The sequence below is a fragment of the Simochromis diagramma genome, unplaced genomic scaffold, assembly GCF_900408965.1.
Source record: "Simochromis diagramma unplaced genomic scaffold, fSimDia1.1 OVJJ01000293.1, whole genome shotgun sequence".
Taxonomy (NCBI): Eukaryota; Metazoa; Chordata; class Actinopteri; order Cichliformes; family Cichlidae; genus Simochromis; species Simochromis diagramma.
This window is the reverse complement of record NW_024386801.1, coordinates 3,642,043-3,666,152: the sequence shown is the minus strand read 5'-3', so window position 1 is coordinate 3,666,152 and position 24,110 is coordinate 3,642,043. Positions and strand designations below refer to the sequence as shown.

Genomic DNA, 24,110 nt, shown 5'->3' with positions numbered 1-24,110 from the left:
CAGGCATTCTGTAACATCCAAAGAGAAAGCCATTTTTCAAATGTGGTACACGACGACAATCCAGGGTAAATGACAACATGCGAGGGGAAGGCTATTCTCAGTATTTTGGGGTGACTTCAGGTTGGGAGACGCAGCTGTGCATGTGAATTATTGCACATATAAATAGGCAATCTTGCAAGACGAGGCAAAGCGACATGACGAGAGGAGACGAGACAGGACTATTACCCACTGCCACTGGAAATGTTTATTTACCACTCCTAATTCATATTTATAAGGGCGGAGACAGATAGGATAGTTAGCACTAATACAACATAAACAGCACCGGGGCAAAATAGGTCTGGGAGTCAAATACATGGCTTGTGGTCCTAAGGACACAGTTCCCACCACTGGCCTGAGATTTCAAATCCCACAGTTTTATATTTATTCTTGTTGTGTTGGTGCTGTTTAAACACAATGTAAAATTTTCCCTTCCTTCTATATTTTTTAGTGACCCATTTGTTAACCACTCCCCTGAAAATAAGCCTAAACAACTGCTGGATTTCCCTATAATAAAATTCTCACAGATGTCTCATTCTGCAACTACTATGAGCAATCAGAGAGAACTAGTCATCACAAAAGGCAACAGTGTGCTCTCACCCAATGAGACATTAATAGTCAACTGTTGAGGACCTGCCCAATCAGGAACTGAGTTCTTACCTTGCTGCCTGGTGATAAGACAGGACTAAGTTCATTACTCAGCATGGAGAGACCGTTCCTGTCTGTCTCACTGCCTGGTGGGAACCCACAACACACAGTCACATATAAATGAAAAAACTTGCTGACAAACAATTAAAGCATGGCAGTGCACAAAGCAGTTAAGAAAGAGCAGCTGAGGTTTGCTGATTAATATGGCATAAGTATGTTTCACCACAGTGCGCCATACTTTCCCAGACACTGGAATCCACTATTTCACAAAATATCACGTTTTGTCACTTGTGACATCTTGACCTTGTACCTGGGCTGAGGTTGTAGAAGTCGTTGTCTCCTCCATAAGAGAGGTTCCTGGTGAGGGTGCGGGGATCAATTTTGGGCGGGGAGGTAGCACTGGGGCACAGCGAATACCTCCGATGAAACAAATTCTCCTCCTTCATCCTGGCGGCCTGCTTCTCCTCTGCAGGGGAGAGACGCATAAAAGAAAAAATGGAGACAAGGTAGATGTAAAAAGGAGGGAAGAAAAAGATAAAGAAAGAAATCTGTAGCTAGAACAAAAGAGAACTTTCAAGTTCTGAGCCTGCATGCATTAGTTCAACCAATATTTTCATTTACCAATAGTGAAATATCCTGTCTTTACAGATCCCTCTCTTTTGAATCTGATCTTCAACCCGTTTCACTGACTCTCAAACTCCATATTTATTCACTTCTTCTCTCCGTCTATGTCAATCCATAAGAGCCCCCACCCTTTCACTTGTCTCCTACACTAACAAAGACCTACTGTACGAGGACATGTAAGCCTGTTCACATAATGGCACTGTGCATGGCAGTGACAAGCAGTTCACACTGTGTATTGTCAGAGTAAATGACAGATGGAAGCCTCAAGAAAGTTCAGTTAGTCTGACCACAGACATCTACTGTGTCCAGCCACACAAACGCTATTCTTATTTTCCCCATTTCAAAAACACAGCTTCATCAGTCCTTCCCTAGATATCCACAAAGAATTATCTTCTAAACAGTTGCACATTTCCACCCACAAAAAGGGACAAATGCAGCAACTGCACATGTGTACAGGATCAAGCTGTAGCTCTGTAGCTTCAAGTCGTTGTTGTGCTGTTGTTAATTTATAGCAGTGGATGAGTCATACTTACAGACCACCAAGCCCACATAAAGAAAAAAAAAAAAAAAAGCGCACACACACACACACACACACACACACACACACGAATCTATACGGGTGTACACATGCTGTATGCATGCCCTGTTTTCGCCACCACTGAGCTCAGAAACGATTGACAAGTTGCAAACTATTCTTAGCACGTTATTAACGGCTGCGGAGGGTCACAGCAGTTTCCAGAAAGATCGTTTTACTCAACCAAATAGATGTCGAGCTGATCGTAGCAAATCGGAGCGGACTGTAAAACAGGCAGAGCGGAACCACCTGGGTCTGTCTGAGCAGCTACACTCTGTCCCACTCAGATCAATATAATCCCATTCATTTTCTCTCAGTATGCAAACACGTACAGTAGACTCCCCACCTACATAGCGGTCTCGCCTACAAGCCTCCAATTACAACACTGAAGAACAACAGATTATATAAAATTCATTCAAAGAATGTTTTCACAGACTGATTCATCTTTAACTCTCCCACGTTATTCCACTGTGATTAGACACATGCAGGTGCAGCAGGAGAAAATGTACATATAGGTATTACAGACTCCACCGATTCACCTGAATCTATAGAAATTAGTAAAACTGGAAATTAGATTAAGTGCTGGAGAACTACTTGAGGACCTCCCGCTACAAGTGCACTCTCGCACATATTAAAAATACAAAAGCATTCACATCCGCGTGCTCGTCAAACCACTCCCTACTTCCCTCTATTGCCTATTCTGCACCACTGACTCATTCCTTCAACCTCTTGACTCCCTGCTGCTTTCTAATCATTCAATCTCTTCTACTCACTTTTTCTCCCACCTTTGCATCATCGCTCTTTCAAAAAAAGCAGGTATGAATGAGCAAGACATGACACAGAAGAAGATCAATTCAACAAGAAGCTTTTTTTGTCCTTGTGGGTCAGAGCTATAAATAGCTAATGTTTTGCTGCAGTGCATGCGTGCATATGTAGTACACCGCTGAACCCTGAGTGGGGTGCAGACTGCATGGAAAAGAGCTTGAAGCTTGAGCATTACACAACAGCAAAACACAATGGCCTGCCATGCTGCATGGTGATGGACACACACACACAGTATTAATACCACTTACAGTACATCCCCCGAGTCAGACTAATATGTAGGCAGACATGAATACTGACAGGACAAACCAATCGCAGCTAGCTCTCACTGTTGCAGGGAAGGATTAGTTAGGAAAAAGACTTGAGTGTGAGGACAGTGGCAGAGCAGACGGAGCATGGGTGTGGCATCCTTGCATGTTTAATGTGTTTGTTCATGTCACCCTGTCAGTGAGGCATATATGAAACAGTAGTGCTAATGTGTGTTTCTTCAATGAAGCAAGTTAAAAAAAAAAAGAACAGAGAGAGAGAGAGAGAGAGAGAGAGAGGCTACGCATACGTGACTGCATGCGCGCCTGCCTTGCTGCTGCAAACTGAAGGGAGGATTACATCTGCACATGATGTAGTGCCAAAGGAGAGATAAAAGGCTCCTCTCCAACAAGCAACTCCAGCACTAGCGCTGAGGCACTGTGATTTTACACAAAACACCCAAATAAGTTAGGAAAAGCATTCTTTTCATTCACTTGCATAAAAAGACACAAAAGTATCAAACCAAAACACTGACCGTATTTATTCTTTAGAAGGTTCCAGTAAGGGCCAGCATATGACCTCTCAGACCCCTTTAAGACACTCTATCTGAACACAGCAGGAATCAAAGCGTTTATAGTTGTTCTGAGAAGCAGTTGGAACGAGGCTAGTGAGGTTGGAGTATTCTTCAAAGGGCATTTATACAATACTAATAATCACTGATATGCGCTGGGGTTCTCAAGTTACTTCTGGCACGATGACAAAAGTTTACAGAACACATATCAAAACTTCTTTCAATAACAATTTTAAAAAACATTGAAGGAAATTATTACTAAATTCCCTATAAAAAAAACAACAACAAACAAACAAGTGCATTGGGTAGATCTGCCCACTGCCTTCTCAGTGGAAAGCGAGAATGCAAGGGTTTTTTTTTTTGTTTTTCTTTTGGGGTTTTTTTTGTGTGTACACGCATTTGCCATTTACACCGAATGCTCGTTTTATTTTACAGTAAGCTTACCCACTGCTGGTGCACTTCCCTAGTCCACTTCTCTATTCTCATTTCACTTTTTTCTTCCTCTTTAGTCAACAGGTTGGATTTTTTTTGTAAGTATACCAAGTACAAAACACAAAGACCAAATAAACACCCTCCCGAATGTAACTGAAAAGAATGAAAGGAAGAAAAAAATCCATTAGTCTGGTTGATGTGCACTTGCTGCATTTCAGCACAAAATGCTGAGCTCTGATTGACATGCGGGCCAGTTTCCCCTTGCCCTTCAGAAGTACTAATGCCACAAACCAGTGGCATTAGTACTGTATCAGTGTGAGCAACACACACTGATACAGTATTTCAGAGACAACAGACAAAATGTCACAGGATCAGAACCCATGAGAATACAAAGGCAAAGGGTTTTCTTCACGCTTAGCCAGTTCTAACCCTTGACTGACCTTCATTATACTTGAACACAGCACGCAACTCACCTCTTAACACTCACCGCACACAACGCAAAGTTTGCCAGGCAAGGCTAACATGAGGTTCAGTTATCACAAATGCTACACAGGTGCTAGACTAATATTTACACACTAATATCAACATCTTGTGGAAAAGATAAGAGTAAGGTAACAGCACCAGGCCAGTCAATGACACATATTCCAGTGTCATACATTAACCTTAAACTAAGAGAAGGACAGATTAAAAGAAAACAACAACAACAGAAGAGTCTGACCCACAGTTACCTTGTCGAGATGAAAGCACATGAGGCCTGTTTGTTTTTAGTAATCACGCCTGGGAAGGCAGGGGAGTGGAAGACGTATACATGTTCTAACCTGTATGTTATTCATTTGCTCGACTGATATAACAACCATGAATCGCACATAGAAGTCTCAATGTGCTCACACAATGCATTTTCAGAAATTATCTGCTCGGTTTTCCAGTAGCCACACGCTTTGTTTTTTAAGTGACAAGAGATCCTGTAACTTACTTGCAGTTTGAGAGAAATTGTAAAGTTTAACTTCTTTTATTATGAACACGTTATTCTTCAATTAAGAAAGTTACTCAGTTGTCATTCTTAGAAAGAAAACAAGAACTGGCAAAAAACCTGTATTGGTAGGTCACACTTTGGAAAAAAAACTGGAACTCAGATTTAGCCAAGAAAATTGCAACTGGTCCAAGCTCTAGTTTACGGCATGTTAAAAAAAAAAAAAAGAGTAAGTATTCCCTGAGATAGACTGGTGACGTGTGCAGGATGTAACATACCTTTTGAATATGACAACTGGGATAGGCTCCAGTGTCCTGTGACTCAGAACAAACAGAAGTTAATGCAAATGCTTCTTGGATAGATTCAGCTTACGCCAGCTACACTGAGAACTGCATGTCACCAGACACAGAGATACACCTTAAATTTCACAACTTAAGAGTGGCCAGTCAACAACACTAGCAGCTACATTATTAGAGAATGAAAAATGTTTCTGGAATTAATAAAACGAAATAGCCAAAATTCAACACAGACACATACAACAGTGGTTCGACCCACTGATGAAGGACACTGTGGAATGGTGTTCTTTTAGCTGTGTTCAGATGAAAAACAAGGCTTCTATTTTGGTCCATATAACTTCCAGTAATCTTAAATTGTATTCCAACACCTCAACACACATTGGCCCTGCTATGTGCCAGAGCCTCAAAATGCAGAAAGCCAGCATCAAACCAGCTGTTCTTAATACGATGGCACAGATTAAGTCCATACACTCCCCCATCTTTCCATTGCTCTATCCATCCTCCCTTCACTGCCCCCAGCCATGTTAACCGTCATTTTCCTGTAACAACTGGATGACCACATGACCTAGATGTATGAGCCGAACATTACATGCATTGACCTTTTTTTCTTTTACTCCTGCTTAGGGACTGCTCAAAAAGTTTATATTCCTATTATTTGAAAAGAATATGTATAATTTCTCATCCTCAGCCACATCACATGAAAAAAAAACACTGCTTAAAAACCAAGTCATGAAAGATGGTGAGGTATAAGGTCACATTTTGTCCAAATTCATTCTGCATATTCAACAAAAGTGAGAAGAAAAAGTTATTTAAAAAAAAAACAAAACTCCTTAAATGTTGCAAAGCTTAGATTTAAAAGCGCTCTGTAATTTCCATCCTCAACTACAAGCTGACCCGGATATTTCAGCATCAATCAAGCATGTTTAAAAAAAAAATATATATAGTAAGTGGTCAAAAGCTTCACGAACATTTAGAACTTCTTCCTGAATACAAAACACAAGGGTGCCTTAGAAACTGCTGATAACTACACACCGACTCTTTAAACAAACAATTTTAGCTATTGTGTTTAACAGCACATGAGAAAGGTAGAACTACTGCAGGTCTTCTGTCACTGTAGGAAACAAACAGAGACAGTCTAATTTTGTAACTGTGGGAGGATGTGTGGTTTAGTGTTCTATTCTGAGTGTTGTGGGGGTGCTGGCATATTTTAAGGAACTGAAATGGAGAAAATGCCTCCCAACCAGATTTCCCATCTGATCTTACCTTAAATAGGAAAGTCCACTTCGGTCTATAAAAGACTGGGGTGGTCCCTACCCTATTTTAAGCAGCAAGGTGAACAGTTGCACCCTATGGTAGTATTTTATGTGTTTATATTATTCTTCCCGATCACTTCAGTTCATGTTAAGGTCGGGAAAGCTATCAAACATTATAAGTTATTTCCCTGGCCTGCTAAGAAGGGCTTAGGATTTGCCAGTTAGTCAAAGAGTTTCAAATGTTCCCGGTGCTTCAGGTTAGACTAGCAGAACATCAAACCATGATAAACACAATTTAGAACAGAGGCTTCTGTCATGAAAGAGTAAAGAAGACCAGGAGTCCCTACAAAGGGGATGGCAGCAAACCTCAGACTTAAGAAAGATTAACCCAATAGATTTATCTGTAAATTGAAATTGAACCACTTTTCTGGTTTTATCAAAACAACTACAGATCCAAAACATATTCAGTGTGAAAAGTCAGACTCAGGTCAACAATCGCTTTCCACATTTCCACTCTTTTCACAGACGTATTATTCTATAGAAAAATGTAACCTCTACCGACCTCTACCTTTCAAAACAACAAGTAAATTAACCCTGTCTTCTTGTTGCTTAGTGTGTATGTGTGTGCATGCACGTGTTTTTAACATGACTGATTAAAAAATAAATACATTTAAAAAATAATCATCACAATAATTCAAAGAAACGAGGTGTCTAGAGAACACTACCTAGCAGTTATTTATTTTCAGAAACTCCAGACTGACATTATACAAAAACAATTGCAGTTTTTGTTTTTGCTTTCACAGAATAAGTCTGACTAAGAAAGCAGGCCCTAAGACACACACTGGAGCCATATTTGACCTGGCAGACAGATCAAGCCAGCTGGCTCCATATATGCTGGATCCAGGCCAGGGGATGCAGTGTGTGAGAAGTAGCCTTAGGCCAGCCTTGATGGAGAGAAAAAAAAAATGTGGACATCAACAAGCATGCAAACGTATATGGACATGTGCGTGTAAACAGAGGGCCTAGCTTACTATTTCAACTGTCAGATGACCTCAATAATTGACTGTGACATGCTGCAGTCTTGACTTTGACTTGTTCTGACACGCTCTCCCTTGCTTTCTTTTTTCTGATGTTCCTCCTCTTGAAGCTCATGTACAATGCTGCTTTAGCATGATTAAGGATGTTGTTGGTGACGGTGAGACTAACCTGACATATTAATGGATCTAAAAAAGTATGTGAAAATTAACGTCTGCAGATTGACACCTCAATAAGGTACGTGCCCCAGCACATACAACACAAACACACTAGCAAAATAACTCAAACATGATTAAGGCCGACTAGGAGAGAAGCCACGTGCAAAGATAATGAAGATTTATTTTAAAGAACGAAAACAATCATAGCATTTTAGAGCCGCTATAAAGGTTCACTTCAAGCCCTCTTTAAGTAGCGTTCAAGTTTTACCGCCTTATGTACAAATCCTTCTGTTCAATCTTGTGCCATTTAGTTTCTGCTGTTTGTAAACACCGAACTTTCACTCATCATACTGTATGCAAAACTAGCACATGTATTTTAAGATATCTGTGTGTGACCTATTTAAAAAAAAAATACAAATAACTTAAGTGAGAACTACGACTCCACATCGTAAATGCCCAACAAGCTGTGTTGGGAAGGTTACTTTTAAAATGTATTCCACTACAGATTACAGAATACATGCCCCAAAATGTATTTTGTAACGTAATCCATTACGTTACTCAATGAGAGTAATGTATTCTGAATACTTTGGATTACTTAATATATTATCATGCTTTTTACAACTACATGAATGTACTATTGCTGTGTGAATTATTACTTTTACTGAAGGTTACTCGCCATACCAATAGCAACTAGATTTTTAAATCTTAATATAAAATGAGTAACAGTAGGTGGACATTAGGTAAGGCTGCACTTTTTGCAGCGATCTCGTATAGAAAACTATCCGTATATAAAACAGGTCCGCGGCTCCAAACCGTAGTAAAGGGACCTCTGGCTAATACGTCGGGTTCATGTCGGGCTAGTAGCTGAAAACTAGCTTTACTTTGTTGTCTGGGTCAACTTGTGTTGAAAGGCTGCTCCAAAGGAACTTATTGTTTCGGAGAAAAACACGAAAAAAGTGTACAATCAAGTCTTAAGCTTACTTACAACTTGCCTCATCAGGCACTCTTTTTGGCTGCAGTGGTTATTATTATATTTACATGCTTCCATCTCCCGCTTCTGGTCGGTGACAACTTGTACTTTTCCACTCTCCTTTTTCGCCCTCCCTCGCGCTCACAAACACATAACAGGTATGGCAGTGCAGTCTCCCTGCAGCACGGACTACACTGCCCATGAAGCTACATTCTTTAGGGCAATGTAACACTCTGCCTATTGCCTTCATATTAAATTATTTTTGTGAATAACTTTTAAAAATATTTCTTCACGTCATTATGCGAGCCGCAAGTAGTGGTGACATGGGCCACGAGATTGAGACACAGGCATTAGAGCGTCTTAATGCGTGTTTTGTTTGGGGCGTGGAAACCAAAAATAGAGAGGGCACAGCCGAACATATGAAACAGGAAAATACCGCCGTGTAAGCTCTTTATATCAGCAAAGTAACTGTATTCTGAATACCACCTTTTTAAAATGGTAACTGTAACGGAATACAGTTACTCATATTTTGTATTTTAAATACATAACGGCGGTACATGTATTCCGTTACTCCCCAACACTGCCAACATGAGATTGCATTGGTAATCCACAGATGCTATGTGTATTACCTGTGCCTACGTGTTTATAGCTGTGTGTGTTGTCACCATATGGCAGTGTGCATATGGAGCTGGTAATATGTGCTACTTTTGCTGTCTGTGCTGGTGTTGCTACGTTAGCTTGGCCCGTGCTACAGAGAACATCTTTTTAAGTCATAATAGACAAAGAATCTTTCATCGAGTTAACACTCAACTTCCCAAAACCCCTCTCAGAATAGCCATCAAAGTTCAACAATGAATCCTGCATATCTAGCATAGTTGGGCTGCTAACATAAAACCTGGTGGGTGATGTTTTCAGTCACTGGGAAGATTTGCTTGGGGGAGATACTGTACTGTACTTTACCAGCCTTTGATAGCAAGAGCCATTTCAGGTTGATACAATGCCAGACTATGTCTGGGAAGAAGATGGGTCAACAGCATTTTACTTTGAAACTACAGGACCAACCCCAGTTTTAACTGTCCTAATGTCTTAAGATGGAATGCAAAGCCCAAATGCTTTGTTTTTTTCTCCCTTCCTAATAAAGCAGGGTGAAATGAGTGAAGTGAAACAATGCTGAATGTTCTTTACCTTGTTGCTAAAGGAGGGATGTCAAACTCATTTTACATCTTTGATCTTAAGTGGTCCAGATCAGTGAAATTCTCCTTTCTGTCAATATCAGTAAGTAAGCTTAATCCCTGACATATGTTTTGTATAAGAAAAATATGTGCAATTTTAACCTTATATCTCAGTTTTCAAACTAATATAGAAACTGCTGTATTTAAAAAAAGAAAAAAAGAAATATATGTCAGCACAACTCTTTGGGCTTAAATGTTGACTGTAATATAATTATAAAGCATGAAGGTTTTGTTAATTCGCAGAAAATAGGTTTTTTTAAAAAGTTTTGACCCATTGTAATAAAGATACATTTCCTGTCATTTAATCTATTACTAAATTCCTTTTATGTAGTTTGAACAATCATGGGGAGAGAATTTAATTGTAGAGACTGAGCAAGGCAAATTTCACCCCCTGGACCTTATGTTTGACACCCATGGTCTAAAAGCTACAAAAACACTTGAGTGTAGTTAAGTTTAGTGTGCTGTGTGGTAGTAAGTATGATAAAACAAGTAAAAAAAAAGCAATGGGTGCATAATTATTGATAATAAACGGGATAAGAAGTACAGACAAAAAAAAAATGACCCCACATATTAACACATATGTATTCTATATTTAATCTAAACTCTGGCTGTGGGAAGCCAAGCCTCCACCACTGCAATCTTATAACCTAGGTCCTTCTTCACATTGTTAAATGAAAACTAAAATAAAAAAAACTAAAAAAAAACAAAGTCAAAATATGCAGTTCAAATGAGAATGAATTTATTGTCAGTGGCATTCTAATCATATCTGTCCTTGCCTTCTGTTCAGTTCCAAGTCTCTGCATTTCTATTCCAAAAAAAGAACTAAAGCCATGAAAAAGCAGTCAGTGTGAGCCAATTTTCTTATCCCTTTGCATCTTGAATTAAATATTACTGCACCACAAATTAGATACAGTCGTTTGCTCTATTTCAACTTGCTGTGGTGAATTAAATGCCCTGCAGCTTTAGAACAGCATTTTTATAGCACCAAACCCTTTTCTGTACGAAAAGGTAACGATAAGCTGTAAGAAACCTCAAAAATTAAATGAAGAAAAAAGATAAGCCAGCCTCAGTCGCTAATTTGTGCAAAACAGTGTTCTTATCTTGCACCCAAAAAATGTGCACACTAACTTTTTTTTGGATTCATTTAATGTGTGCATTGGCTAAATTTGCTCTTATCACTGCATGTAATCAATCAGAATCATGCCAACACAGATTTATATATAGGAATCTATTTAGCTCAAGCTGTAACATAGAGAAAGTGGTTAATTTTAGTAGCATCGGATTTTTGTTTCCTTTAATTAATTTCTTTATATGTTATTTATAACAACGGCAGAGTTCGTTTTTGAGCCTAAATGAACCTGTGTGATAAATCAGCACAGGTTATGAGCTTGGCTAAGTGTGGACCTCAGGGGAGACTGTCTCTCTCTGCTGGAGAGACAGGAGGTGTGAGGGACTGGAACAAAGATGCCTGCCAGCAGAGAGAGGGAGGCTGCGTGGCTTAAGATGTCAAGAGATAACGGATGACAAGGTGTCAGATAGATAACGGTAATGCAAAAAACAACCCAGAGAGCAGATGAGGGCAGAAGCAGATTGTAGATTCCTTGTATTATAATATTCCAAACACCAAATTATGTCTCATACTTTCTGCAATAAATAATCCACTTTCACTGGAATGTCTGTTCCTGATAAAACTCTCCTACTTCTGCTGATTTCTTACCAGCTTGGTATGTCATGGCCAAAAGATGAACCGACTGATAGTCAGTACAATAACTGAAAGAAGTGTTAGAGCTACGTGACTTCATCAATGAACAAACAGGAGAAAGCTCTATGTACTGCTGTGCAAAAGTCTCAAGCCAAAGGGAAAAAGGTGTAGCAATTTATTGAAATGTGCAAACATAAATGGAAATAGCGTGCATAAGGCAAAAACAGAGTTTGTGCAACTCTAACAGACTTGGAAGTCAATATTTGGCACCTTTATTCTTCAACACAGCCTGAACTGTCTTTGGGAAACTTTACTGTCATTTCTTTTAAGTTGTCTTCAGGAAAGGTTCTCCAGACTTCTTGAAGGATATTCCAAAGCTTTTCTTTGGATAGCGGCTTCCTTTTGCTCCATTTTCTGTCAAAATGATCCCGTGCTGGTTCATTAATGTTAAGTTCAGGCTCTTAGATGGCTGATTTATTACTAATAGAAAAAGACACAATGGAACACTTTCCAAGTATGCTTTTAGTGCATTGGCAGCATGTTTCCATGGCTCCTTCAAAGGTAAATATAAAGAAATGAAGGGTGGCTTCAGACTTTTGCACAGTGGACACATGAAATAAGAGATTTTGTTTACATCTATGAGCCAACTTTCAGGTATTGCATAATTCCTTTTGCTTCAGGCAAAGCAGTTTTTATGTACTTCCCTGTCCTCTACGATAAAACTAAGAAGCAAACTTGCAACCAAAAAAAACAAACAGTTTTTCTCCAACAGTACAAATGCTGAATGAGAGCACTGTTTAAATTAATCAACACTGAATTTGTTGGAATCATCTTCACAAAACTGAGTTACAAAGTCCCTGACCTGCTACCCTCCTCATATCAGCATGGAGCTCCTTTAATTCTTCGTTCCAGCAGTGAGGAACAGTAAAAGAGAACAGCAAGCAGAGTTCAAAACAACTTTTACAAGCTGCAAAACTCGTTTTCTGGGACAAAAAAAAAATGCTGCTTGCAGTTCACTCTGTACTGGACCCCTGGGTGATCTCATATGCATACTGAATGGACAGTGCCACAGCTTGTGGTTTGTAAAGCATTTAATGAGAAGTAATTGGGTCAACCTGCTACAAGTTCCTCCCTTTGTCCAAACAGTCACTTGATAGTCCTGTCACATGAGGAATTAAATTAACATAGTGTAATGAGGGCAGACTACACTTCTGTTCATCCTGCCCAGTATTTAATTGAATTATACTGAGAGACCAAAAAAAAGGAAGAAGAAGAAGAAAAAAAAAATGGTGTTGTACAGCCATAAATAAAAATGCAATTTACTGTACGAGACCTCATTTAACCAGTTTGTCACGGATATAAATCCCACATATGACACAAAGGACAGTAAAAAGCAAGACTATGCACATAACTGGAGAAGAACTGCATCGTGTTATAGTCAGGAGGTTTGTCCTTTGAAACACTTCAGGGGAAATCAACAGATGAACACTTCTCACAGATCGTCCATCCACTTTGTTTTCTCGTCTCTCGTCTGTCACCTGCCCTCTTTCTGTCTCCCCATCAATCCCACAATAACGAACACTTATGATGCTGGCAGGAGCTCTCAGCTAATCATGAGTACTAATCATATCCTCAAGTCTTTGCTAATGTTTTATAGTAATACTTCAAACTCTTTACTTCGATAGTTTTACACATGCCTTAATTATGTTTAGCCTTGTAAACAGTTTCTGTTTTATTTGCCAATGTGCAAGAACCTCAGCCACTTAGATTTATAATGGCACTGTAACTGAACTGTGTGCACATAGTGGTGCGTCATTTCTGCTCATATTATGCTGTTTCATACCGAGTAGGCAGTTCTTACAGGGCTCCACGTGTCACCAATACTCTGGCCTCTCTTCAAATCACGAGAAGCACAATAAATATACATCACATTTACTGAGTATTGTTCTCATTAACTTAGGTCTTATTTTGTTTATTAAACAAGACTGTCGGGTGCTATTTTCTCTGAATGGTGTTCTACAGTAGTCAATGCAGATGCCATTATCAGCTCTCCTTAAATATATTCTATCTGACAACCAATTTGGATTTTATTTGTTCTTTAATTACTGCAAGGTCAGCTCCTGATTGTATAACTATTCTTTGATGAAATGACTCCAGGCAAACATTGTGTAACACTGAAGCCTACTCTAAGTTAAATTAAGTTTTATTGATCCCTGCAGAGAAATTCATTTGATGCATTTAACCCGTCCTAAGAATTAGGATGAGTTTGGCGCCAGGGGACCAACTCTACTTCTCTAGCAAGGTTTTGTTGAAGAGCACTTTGAAAAAATTAATTTCGCTGATAAAAGGAAAGTCACGCAGGAGACAGAAAAAACAAAACAAACAAGAAAAAAACCCACATGCAAACTATATATAGAAAGGATCGGCAATGGATGGTGATCAATCTCAGGACCTTCATGTTTTGAAAGGTCAGTTCTAACCACTAAGCCTGTGAACGCTAATGTAGAACATTAAATCAACCATGTTATGCTACATCCAGTAATTTGTCGCTCAAAGCAGCTTGTTATTAAGCATTAAGAAAGCCTAAATATTGATTTCATCCCACTGTTAACAATTTACATATTTTTTAAAAAAAAGAAAAACATTAATTGTTACGGTCTTTTGTTATTCGGTTGGAAATTTAGACGATTAGATTTTTGTGTGAAAAATCTAACAGGTTAAATGTGCAGCATTTGGCATTTCAGGACTTTCCTACAACACATCTTCATCATTCAAGCATAATTAACTTTAGATTTGAACTGACAGAGATATTGGATACAGAATATTACAACAGTCTGCCTTCTCCCCACTTGAGTAAACAAAAATGTGATCACCGCCCTGCGTGTGTGGAATGACCGAGACAAACAAAGCTGAGGTGGCAGAGTGGAAATGCTGAGAAAATTGCATTCATGTTCCACTTCTATGCCATAAAGAGCTCTTGTGTTTCTCTCCTTGTACACTTTGCATCTCAATACACACTGTGTATTGTGATGTAATCTGGTGTTAAAATGATAATCACATAGTTTTTGGATAATTTACTATCCACAAAAATAGTTGTCAGAAGTAGGAAATCTTAATTCTACTAAATTATGGTGTAAAAGTGGCTGCATGTGAGTTAATCAGGAACAGTTAATAGATTTCAAATCCAAATTGCAACAGGACTCAATACATGCAATTAAACTGCAAAAGAGCCAAGTAAGTATTTATTTTTTTAGTTTAATTAAGTAACTTGGCCCAATCACATCTAATGTAATAATTTCATGTTTGATTACTCTGTATTCTATGCAAGTCACAAAGACAAAAATAGTTGGTATAATTCTAACCAGTCAGTATTTGGTATGATTATCTTTATTCGTCAACACAGTCTGAACTCTTTTAGGCAAACTTCCTTGCAGTTTCATGAAGGATAAGAAGAAGAATCGCTGCTTTTTGTTCCATTCTCTTAAGAAGTCAACACCACACTGTAGGGCTGTGGTATATCATAATGTCTGTGATAACATGGATACATTTTTACATGATAGCCCCATTTCACAATATCCATGATATAGCAACACAATTTGATTATTTCCCTAGCATGCCCAACAACACAACACAAACAACACATAAATCCAGGTGTTGCCAAGTTTTTGGCTAATAGCTCTTTGGCAATCACCTCACTGTTGCAAAACACTCTTTTGTGCTTGTCAAATTGTGCCATCTTTGGCATTTTTTCACTGAATCAGCTAAAGAAATGGGAACAAATGAGACCACTTTAAAAATTAGAAGAAAGTCTGGCTCCTTGAAAGCAAAATATAAAGATTGGCTCACATATTATTGTATTACAATGAATACTGAACTAAAGCGTGACTTGAAAAATGCATATATTTCGCAAGTCAAATCATAATTGTGTTATCTGTGAGAGAAATAGTTAAATATTTTCCCGCTGACTGTTCAGCCATGGAGTAAGCTGCTAGGTACCGGATTTGTCTGGTTAATGTGTAATTTGCTGTTAAAGCACATGCTCCAAGCACATGCCAACGTAAACAACTTTAGCATGGCTGAATCTCTGAGCTTTTCCGTACTGAACCGAGTTGGCCTCTTTTTATAACTACCACCCTAGGGCTACACAGACACACAAAGCAGTACCTCTAACCTACATAATGACAACACAATTTCAGCACACTAAAAGTAAAGTAAGATTACTGTGTTATTATTATTATTATTATTATTCCCACAACATCAAAGTGACATTTTTCACAGTAACAAGGCTACATTTGTTAAGTAACTAAAAATCCACGGTCACCATTTCTAGACAGATGTGCAAAAGAGCTAAGTGAAATCTGTAATTTGTACAGCAAACGTGTACAAAGATATTTTTATCCTTCCAGGAGAGATAAAAATACACAGCGTAATACAGAAGACTGAAAAAAGCCAGTAACTAGTAATTACATCCTGCCTCTGTATAAGAGACCACCATGTTCCCCAGGCAAACTGCCTGTTTTAGGGCTTTGCCCATCTCTCAGAAGTATCCATCTGAGGCCAGCTGTCCTTGTGAAACCTCACTTATTCCCCTCTGAACCAAGCGAATCAGACACACCCTGTAACCTGCTGATCTCACTTCTAACGGTTTCTCTTCTTCTAAAGTCACATGGTGTACAAACTCTAGCGCACACAAACACAGAACAAACACAGACTTTACTGCTCTAGCCAACACTTTGATCAAATAGCTGTAGACAGGGAATATTCTACTTAAATGTAATAAAAACTGGCTGAAACAGAGAGTCTGCTTCACACCTTAAGAGATGTGCCCTACTTCTGCTCAGAAAGTGAGTTATCCCTCCTGGCAACGCTGGGTAAAAATGTGCTCGCATTGGTGTCAGATATTGAAAGCAGGGTGATGGACTGAGAAAATCAGTTCACAAATTTAAGTACATTTAAGTTAACAATTAAAGTACTCAAGCACATGCAAGCTTGGACTGTAACATGATAACAGCACACACAAACCATTTGACTAACTGAAGCTAAAACAGATGGCTATCCAATTTAGCTAAGTGTATTCATTACTAAGAAATTAAAGAGTGGGCCAGCAGCTGAAAGCTCAACTTACCTTTCACCTGAGCCCCAGGAGACACTGCATCCAGAAGCTTTTGTTGAATCAGCCTGTCTCACCTGCAGAGATGCAAAAGTTAGAATAAGGTTTCACTTTAACTCACACAGTACAAACGCTCAAACCTGCCTCACCCCCAACGTCTCTCCTGCTAATGCTCCTCCTGGTCACACCACTGTGTTAGAGCCCCACCCCACTCTTTCCCAGTCCTTATTTCAATAAGTCAGAACAAGCCTGCACCTTTAGCTAAAGTTGACTTGTAATACAATTATGGATCAAATTTCCCCCTCAAAAAAGATCAATGAAAAGAAAAGATTCAATGCTGATACTGTCAATCCCATTTTGTTGGAAAGGAGATTGTGTTTACCAAAACATAAGGAACACAGTCACACTATCATATTTATGGAGAACTACTTCTGTTACACTAGATAAACACACACCTCAGTAGGATGTGAATCCAGGAAGATGTGAGACAAGATAGCAGGAATATGACTGCAGACAGTTCAATGTCCACATAAGTGAACTTAATTTGATGTTACACATTTACATTCACTCTCATTATTTACAGCTAAAAATTGTGTTTTCACCTCCCATTCTTATATTTGTTTTCCCTTGAAATCCCTTTTAATCACTTTTCTTGAAAAACCTGTCTATTCACGCACAACTGGGACATGTGATAAGCCATAAATCTACAAACGAAAACACACACAAGCATCAGTTTGCAAAGCAGCACTGCACTACATATACCCCTAATACATGCAATAAAAAACTGAGAAAATGCATGTATCTGTGCAGATTACACCAATGTTAATAGACGTAATGGTAGTGCAACAAGTGAAAAAACAGGATGGTCAGGAGTGGTGGAATCTGCGCCTTTAAAATCCTGCTGCTTAGCAAACGAGGAAGCCATAACACTTGAGTACATCTAACCTAAATAAGAAGTGAACTGAAAGAGAATCGCTGAGCTAACAGCACTTGAGGGACAAAGACAAAGAGGGGGGCGAGATCAGGTCAAACACGCACAGCCAAAACAAAAAAAGCTGAAAGAAAAATACACAAGGAATGAGTAATTTAGCTTGCCCCCCTTTTTTTTTTTTGCTTAAAAGACAAGAATCATGAAATGCACAACATGTACAAACAATGCAAACCACAAGTGAAGTAAGACACCGTGGCCCAGAATGCGTCATGGTTTCAATGGAAGAGTATTTGTTCTCGGGACCAATTCACAGTGCAATAAAGTTAACTGCATAACACATAAAAACTACACGATTACAACTTGGGATTGCACTTAACTCATGACCAAAGGCCAAGAGAAAAGTGTAAAGAACGGACAGTTTATATGCAACACTCTTACTAAAGAGACTCACAGTGTACGATGTACTTCTTTGTTTGGCGCATATCACATTCATACATAGTGGGCCAAAGATAAGTCAGAAAGAGAGCAATCACTATCCCTACAATTACAAACAAACAGTGCTGAATAGAATCTAACCAGCAAATTGTATGCTAGTCTTCACAGAAGCAGCTAATTAACATTTATTTTAAGGCATTGTGGGTATGCCAGCATTCATAGCAGAAAGTGAGGCTGGGCTTGTAAGCAATGATAGGAAGGTAACGTGTAAGAAAGAGATTACAGATGAAAAAAATGCAATTAGTGATGGATTTGAACTAAATCAAATCATTGCTGTCTTGCTTTAAACATTTGAAACTAAATATCTGAAACTACATTAAAACACCACAGCAACATTCATGCATTTGTCTATGAAGGTCCTCAGTCATCCAGGTCATTGTAATCGAAGGAGCTTGGAAAAGACCTTGACTTGACATTAGAACTGAAGAAGCTTCTCAGATAAGAGGTGAAACGTCTTCAAGCAACTTAAAGAAGTCCAGACGCTTTTCTTTCCAAGCTCCTTAGATTCATGCATTTGGTTTTTACAGCACTTCCCTCAGGAAACAACTTTTACACAGTACAGTGATATTAAGCCTCTGTTGTGATTTTAGAAGGGAATATTTTAAATTTCCCTACTGAAAACTGAAAAGATTTCCAATGACATAGCTCTCTGCTTTGGCAGCTATGTCAAACTGCCAAACTCAAGTTGCTTAGCAACTTGAATTGAGTTGATTGGTTGATGAGGGGCAAAGATCACTGCAGTGCAAAAAGATGCAAAGCAACAAAATTATTCTGATTCCAGATCCTTTACATTGCACATTAAAAACGTTTGATTCATTGCATTTATCTTGTAATTTCATAGCATAATTCTGTTGCATGTAACCAGTTCTCCAGATCAGCCAGACTTGCTTCAAATCAATATAAAAAATAGGAACAGTGTGAATGATAACTAGACTAGAAATAGGTTTTCCAACGTGATATAGTACTGGCTGTAACATTATAGCCAACCCATGAAACATTAACAATGTCTGCCATTCCAACTGAAAATATTTTATTCATCTTTGCCCAATAAACCAAAGTTCTGGACTTACTGTAACAGCTGTGCTTTAAAACCCTTCACTTCCTCTAGGAGTCTAAAAATCCACCTTTTTATCCTGTCGAATTGAACTGTCTATCCTGTAACAATCTTGAACAGTTCTTCTGACTTGAGATCATCATTTTTCTAAAGATTAAATGGATACAAATTGTCCTCACTTGTACTTGTGTTGGTGCTTTTATCACGTCAGACAGCCTTCGTAAGGAAAGCCTCTTATCAGCAGCCTCCTTCAACAACCCTCATCTCTGACCATGCAAACCCACTTAGGTAAACATAAGGCCACAAAGGATTTTGCTGTGACCATAGCTAGAAATCAACAGTCAGATATAAAGTTAGCTTCTGTCTTTTAAGTGAAATGTCAATTTGACAAAGACTTTCACTTAACGTTGAATTTGAGACTATGATCCATATGAGCATTGGGTAATAGAGGCAGGTATTTAAAAATGTTCTTTGGTATACGGGAACTGTCTGTCCAGTGAAGACAGATAGCACAGATAAACAGAACATAACCTTCTATCAACACATAAAAATCAGTCTGCTGAGACACAGAGACACAAAGTGAGGACTCACTGTCTGTTATGGTCACAATTTAAACTCAATGCAAAATTTGGCTCTGGGTCTAAGGCCACTTAACATTAAGTGTATTCATGTCCCTTAAAGACCAATGTACTAATCGCATGCCCTCCTACTTTGGGGTCTATTGTTTGAGCAGTCTGGTATAAATCAGGGGCATCACAAACTGGAAAAATCACAGTTCAATCCAGCAAAATGGGACCAACAGTGAAGATCAAACTGTCGTTGAATATTGAGCCAACTACGAATATTAGTTGACGGTGATGTTGGGGAGATATGTTAGTATATCTATAAGAATAATGTTTAGTTAAAAACTATGCAGCCTGTGGGATACTCCGCTTTTGAGTGACTAATCAGTCCATCTTATTTTCTCTGCTCACTAACCGCTAATTTCACAAATAATTGCTTCTTTTTACTACTATAGTAGATGGTCTAGTTTTAAACTCTCGTTCCAACAGTGAAATTCACACTGTTAATAAATGCAAAATTTGTCCCACCAGCAAGTACTGCTCTGACAAAGCCCAATTATTAAATCTTAAATTGTGCTGTGAATCGCAATCCATCCTCACAAGTGAATTGCAGCTGTGGGAGGCCTGGTTTTTTTAATGAGAGGCTGTATTTACCACTTTGAGGAAAAGGCTTTAAAAACAATAGCAAAGCAGCCTGTTGTACTTTGAGGGCGCCAAATGATTCCAACACCTTTTATACAGCAGATCGACAGTTATGGTCAAAAGTTTACATACACTCATCAAGGGCATGAATGTCGTGGCAATTTTTTACTTTTAATGACTTCTGTGAACTGTTCTTTTCCAGGGTGGAATGATTATACACTAGGGGCACACGCATAACCATATTTTAGATTTTATCTAATCCACAAAGGGTTAAAAGTTTACATGCACCCCTACTAACAGGGACCTCTGTCAACTAGTCATGGGATATAGGGCTGTGCGATATGACCAAAATCTCATAGCCCGATACAAGACATTTATAGCCCCGGCAGCGATATATATCACAAAAATTTAACATTTTCAAGAAATTCTGCGAATCTCGGGCAGCTCAACTTGCGTGAAGTGTTTTCAGCTCAGCGTCGTGTACCTGAAGTCGAGTGTTTTGACAGATGCATGAAACTATACATGTTTAGACATAAGTTGAAACTGCCGTAATTTTCTTTGAGAGTATTTATTACACAGCGTGCTGCAGGGAAAAGCCTGTTTTAAGGTTTAGGTTTTTTAGCTTCTTTTTTTTTTTTTTTAAGAGTTAGATGGGAGCATTTATCAATTTAATCTCTGTGCCTTCAACAAAAAGATGAGAGCAAGATTTGTTTACATAAGGACAGAAAAGCGGAAGCAGAGAGGAATGCTAGAAGCAGAGTCACATAAACACTGCAGGGCGTAAGGCAGCACAGATAAAAGCTGCAGCAGTGATTCAACAACCTCCTATGAACAGCATAGATTTTTTTTCCCTGCGTGACACTCAATCACTGTTGGAAACCACTGTAATGGCATAAATCATACTATTCGTGATCAATAGCTTTTAAAGCAATCTCTCCTAAAAGTGGGGTGAATGTTAAGACATTCACCCCAGTGTAGTGTAGTGTCACTTTAAGACTGAAGTCAGATGATGGTCCCGTGTCATGGAAATCACCCATCGTCTCGGACCCAATGTTACTTTGAAAGGTGAAGGCAATGCTTGTTTTGTTGGAGTGACTTGGCATGTTTATCTACAGATGGATGTCACAAGTTTCCATTTAGTGTAACAGAGCCACTTTCCCCCTGTTAACTACTTCATTAGGAAAACAGACGACATAGTAACAGACAGAACGCTAACACTACTGATCCCTAAGGCAAAGCTGTAGAATTACATTAACAGCTATTAATGGATTTGTCTGGCACCAATAAAACGCATGTCATGAAAACATCAGGCAAAAATTCAACACCAATATCATCCTGCCAGCACAGAGGATTGTGATAACCCTATAAAGTGGAATTTGGCAAACTGATGACGTAACCAAGCCTCTCAGCAACACCTCATTTGTAAAAAGAAAAAAAAAAATGCTGTGTTAAAAGTATGTCCGAAATCTACAACGGCCCTGCAGTAAACTCGACACAGATGCTTCAGCTTATCCCAGAAAACTACAGATTATCAGCGTCTGACATGGGCAGCGCACAGTGCCAATCATTTTCAATAACGGAACAAAATCTCCTTCCGAGCCCTGCCACTCAGAAACAGCCGTAAAACAAATGGAGACTTTTAAAAGGATATTGCATCATAGTTAATGTAGCTCATTCACAAAATCAAACAAAAACATTATGAGCGGAAAGTCTGGATAGCAGTAGCTTAATCCATATGGCTGCTTATTATTTAATAACAAAACAGTGAATGTATTCCATGTCAACAAAACACAACAGCATCTATAATGGACACTTGTTTTAAATAAATCAAGTTTTACACCCACAATATCCACACAACACACTGGGCCCTAACCAAAGCTGTCAGCATTTACACAACCACCAACTCCATGTAGTAACCTATAGAGAGGTGGATATTGATTGCAGAGGCACTAGCTACTGCGAGAATACTCGTTGGCAGTCTGTAGAAAGCTGAGTGGTGGATGTATGGTGTCAAACCTGCTCTAAATACAGACACCTGTTGGTCAGTTTCCTTGGAACAAAGTAAGAAGTCACTTTCTAAGGGTCAGGAGGTCAGTCTCAAATGCTTTATTTCTTTGTGTGTGTGTGTGTGTGTGTGTGTGTGTGTGTGTGTGTGTGTGTGTGTGTGTGTGTGTGTGTGTGTGTGTGTGTGTGTTGGATAAATCAAGCAGGAAACATGGAGAGAGCCCAGAGTTTTAAAATCCTGGCTGTCGGTTGTTAAATCATATAGCAAAATAATTGGAATGCACTGTTTGATACACAATTCATCAAAAAAGAGAAGAATCTAGTTTTCAGTTCCACATTTAAACGTCATGATCGTGGTTTCACAAGCCTTTGCCTCACTCTGCAGGGTTGATTTCAGATCAACACAAAATGCCATTGTTTCCAGACCTGTAGGGTGTTTTACTCAGTGTTAATATTAGAGGAAATAAAACCATAACTGCAAACATTTACAAATTACAAATTTATAACAGAAGTCCCACTGACTTTTACATAATAATATCTGAGCAAACAATGTGTGCATCTGGATAAAAGCGTTACCCATGAGGGAATAAGAAGACATTAAACATTTTTGTGTTTTTCTGTGCTCACATAAATACTTTTTCTTCTTGGAAAAAGTGACATTCTGTGACAAAAATGGCCTGTTTTAAAACATAAATGTCAGCTAGCATCTGTAAAGTAACTTGTGATGAAAAATTCTGCAGGGGAAGAGAATCTTGGAACAATATGGGCTACTAAAAGTGCGTTCGCTCTCTAGGGGCAGAGAGGAAAATTCAGTATGGAGCAGTATTAGCCTAGATTCCCCCAGTAGATGTCGGGGAAAGCATTTAAATCTCAGAGGAACTGGAAACAGCACTGAGCCACTTATCAGCCTTGGAATAGGACAATTCCACTTTGAAGACCAGCCAGATTCAAAGTAGCATTTTAAAGGGAAGAGTGTGTTTTGGAAAACTGCCATTCAGATACACAGAGACAATCAGGATCAGAGAAAATATCTGATTTCCAAATAAAAACAAATAAAGCAGCGATTAGCATTTAGACTGGAAGACGGAGAGGACCTAGCACCCGTCATCAACGCCTAGCTGGCTTCTCCTGTGGAGACTGATCTACAGGATGCAGTGAGATGTGGTATTTTCTGCATATCCTTCACAGTACAGCATGGAAGTTGGGACATCTGTTGCTGTGTCTTCCTGCTAGAAAAAGCACTGATAAAAAGCAGGACTATCCACCCACAGAAAATGACTCAAACGGCTCTTTACTCTTTCCTTCTTTCACTGCCACTCTCTCCCCCATTTGTGTTTCACAACAGAGCAAAGCCACAGTTCTAGTTGATAGGCTTAGGGCCCAACACCATTAAATATCACCACCTGATTAGAGGAAGGTAGACTGTCACATGACGTGTCAAGGCTTTGGGTGTCAACAGATCAGCGCAGAAAAGCAAATGTGATTTTTGTTTTTCTAAAGCGGAAAAAATTGTATTAAGCGTCAATCTGATGAGCGGTGTTAGACTCTATTTAAATCAGATATGCAACAAGACGTGGTCTCTGTTAGTAATGATTTCATGACCTAATTCCACTGCCCACGTAATACTAATGACCTTCTCATGCTTGCCATGGTCCTATCTCAGCTATTTCCACCACTCATAGTAGGACATTCTGCAGTAATTCAATATCAGATCAATTTTTTGTCTGATGGTGAATGACGAC

At 38.9% G+C, this 24,110-nt stretch overlaps 1 protein-coding gene across 3 annotated transcripts in view; it reads right to left on the bottom strand.

Moving 5' to 3' along the window:
• osbpl5 (oxysterol binding protein-like 5) overlaps positions 1 to 24,110 on the bottom strand; it is a 45,708-nt gene that overhangs the window by 19,550 nt on the left and 2,048 nt on the right. Inside the window, exons 2-4 of one of the 3 annotated variants that reach the window (XM_040025210.1) lie at positions 16,695 to 16,756; positions 995 to 1,150; positions 697 to 770 (exon numbers count right to left, since the gene is read on the bottom strand). In XM_040025210.1, coding sequence (XP_039881144.1) covers positions 697 to 770; positions 995 to 1,130 — 210 coding nt within the window. In that variant the 5' untranslated portion in view covers positions 1,131 to 1,150; positions 16,695 to 16,756. Of the gene's footprint in view, positions 1 to 696; positions 771 to 994; positions 1,151 to 16,694; positions 16,757 to 24,110 lie in introns of those variants that run through there. The other 2 variants (XM_040025211.1, XM_040025212.1) reach the window with 2 other exon arrangements.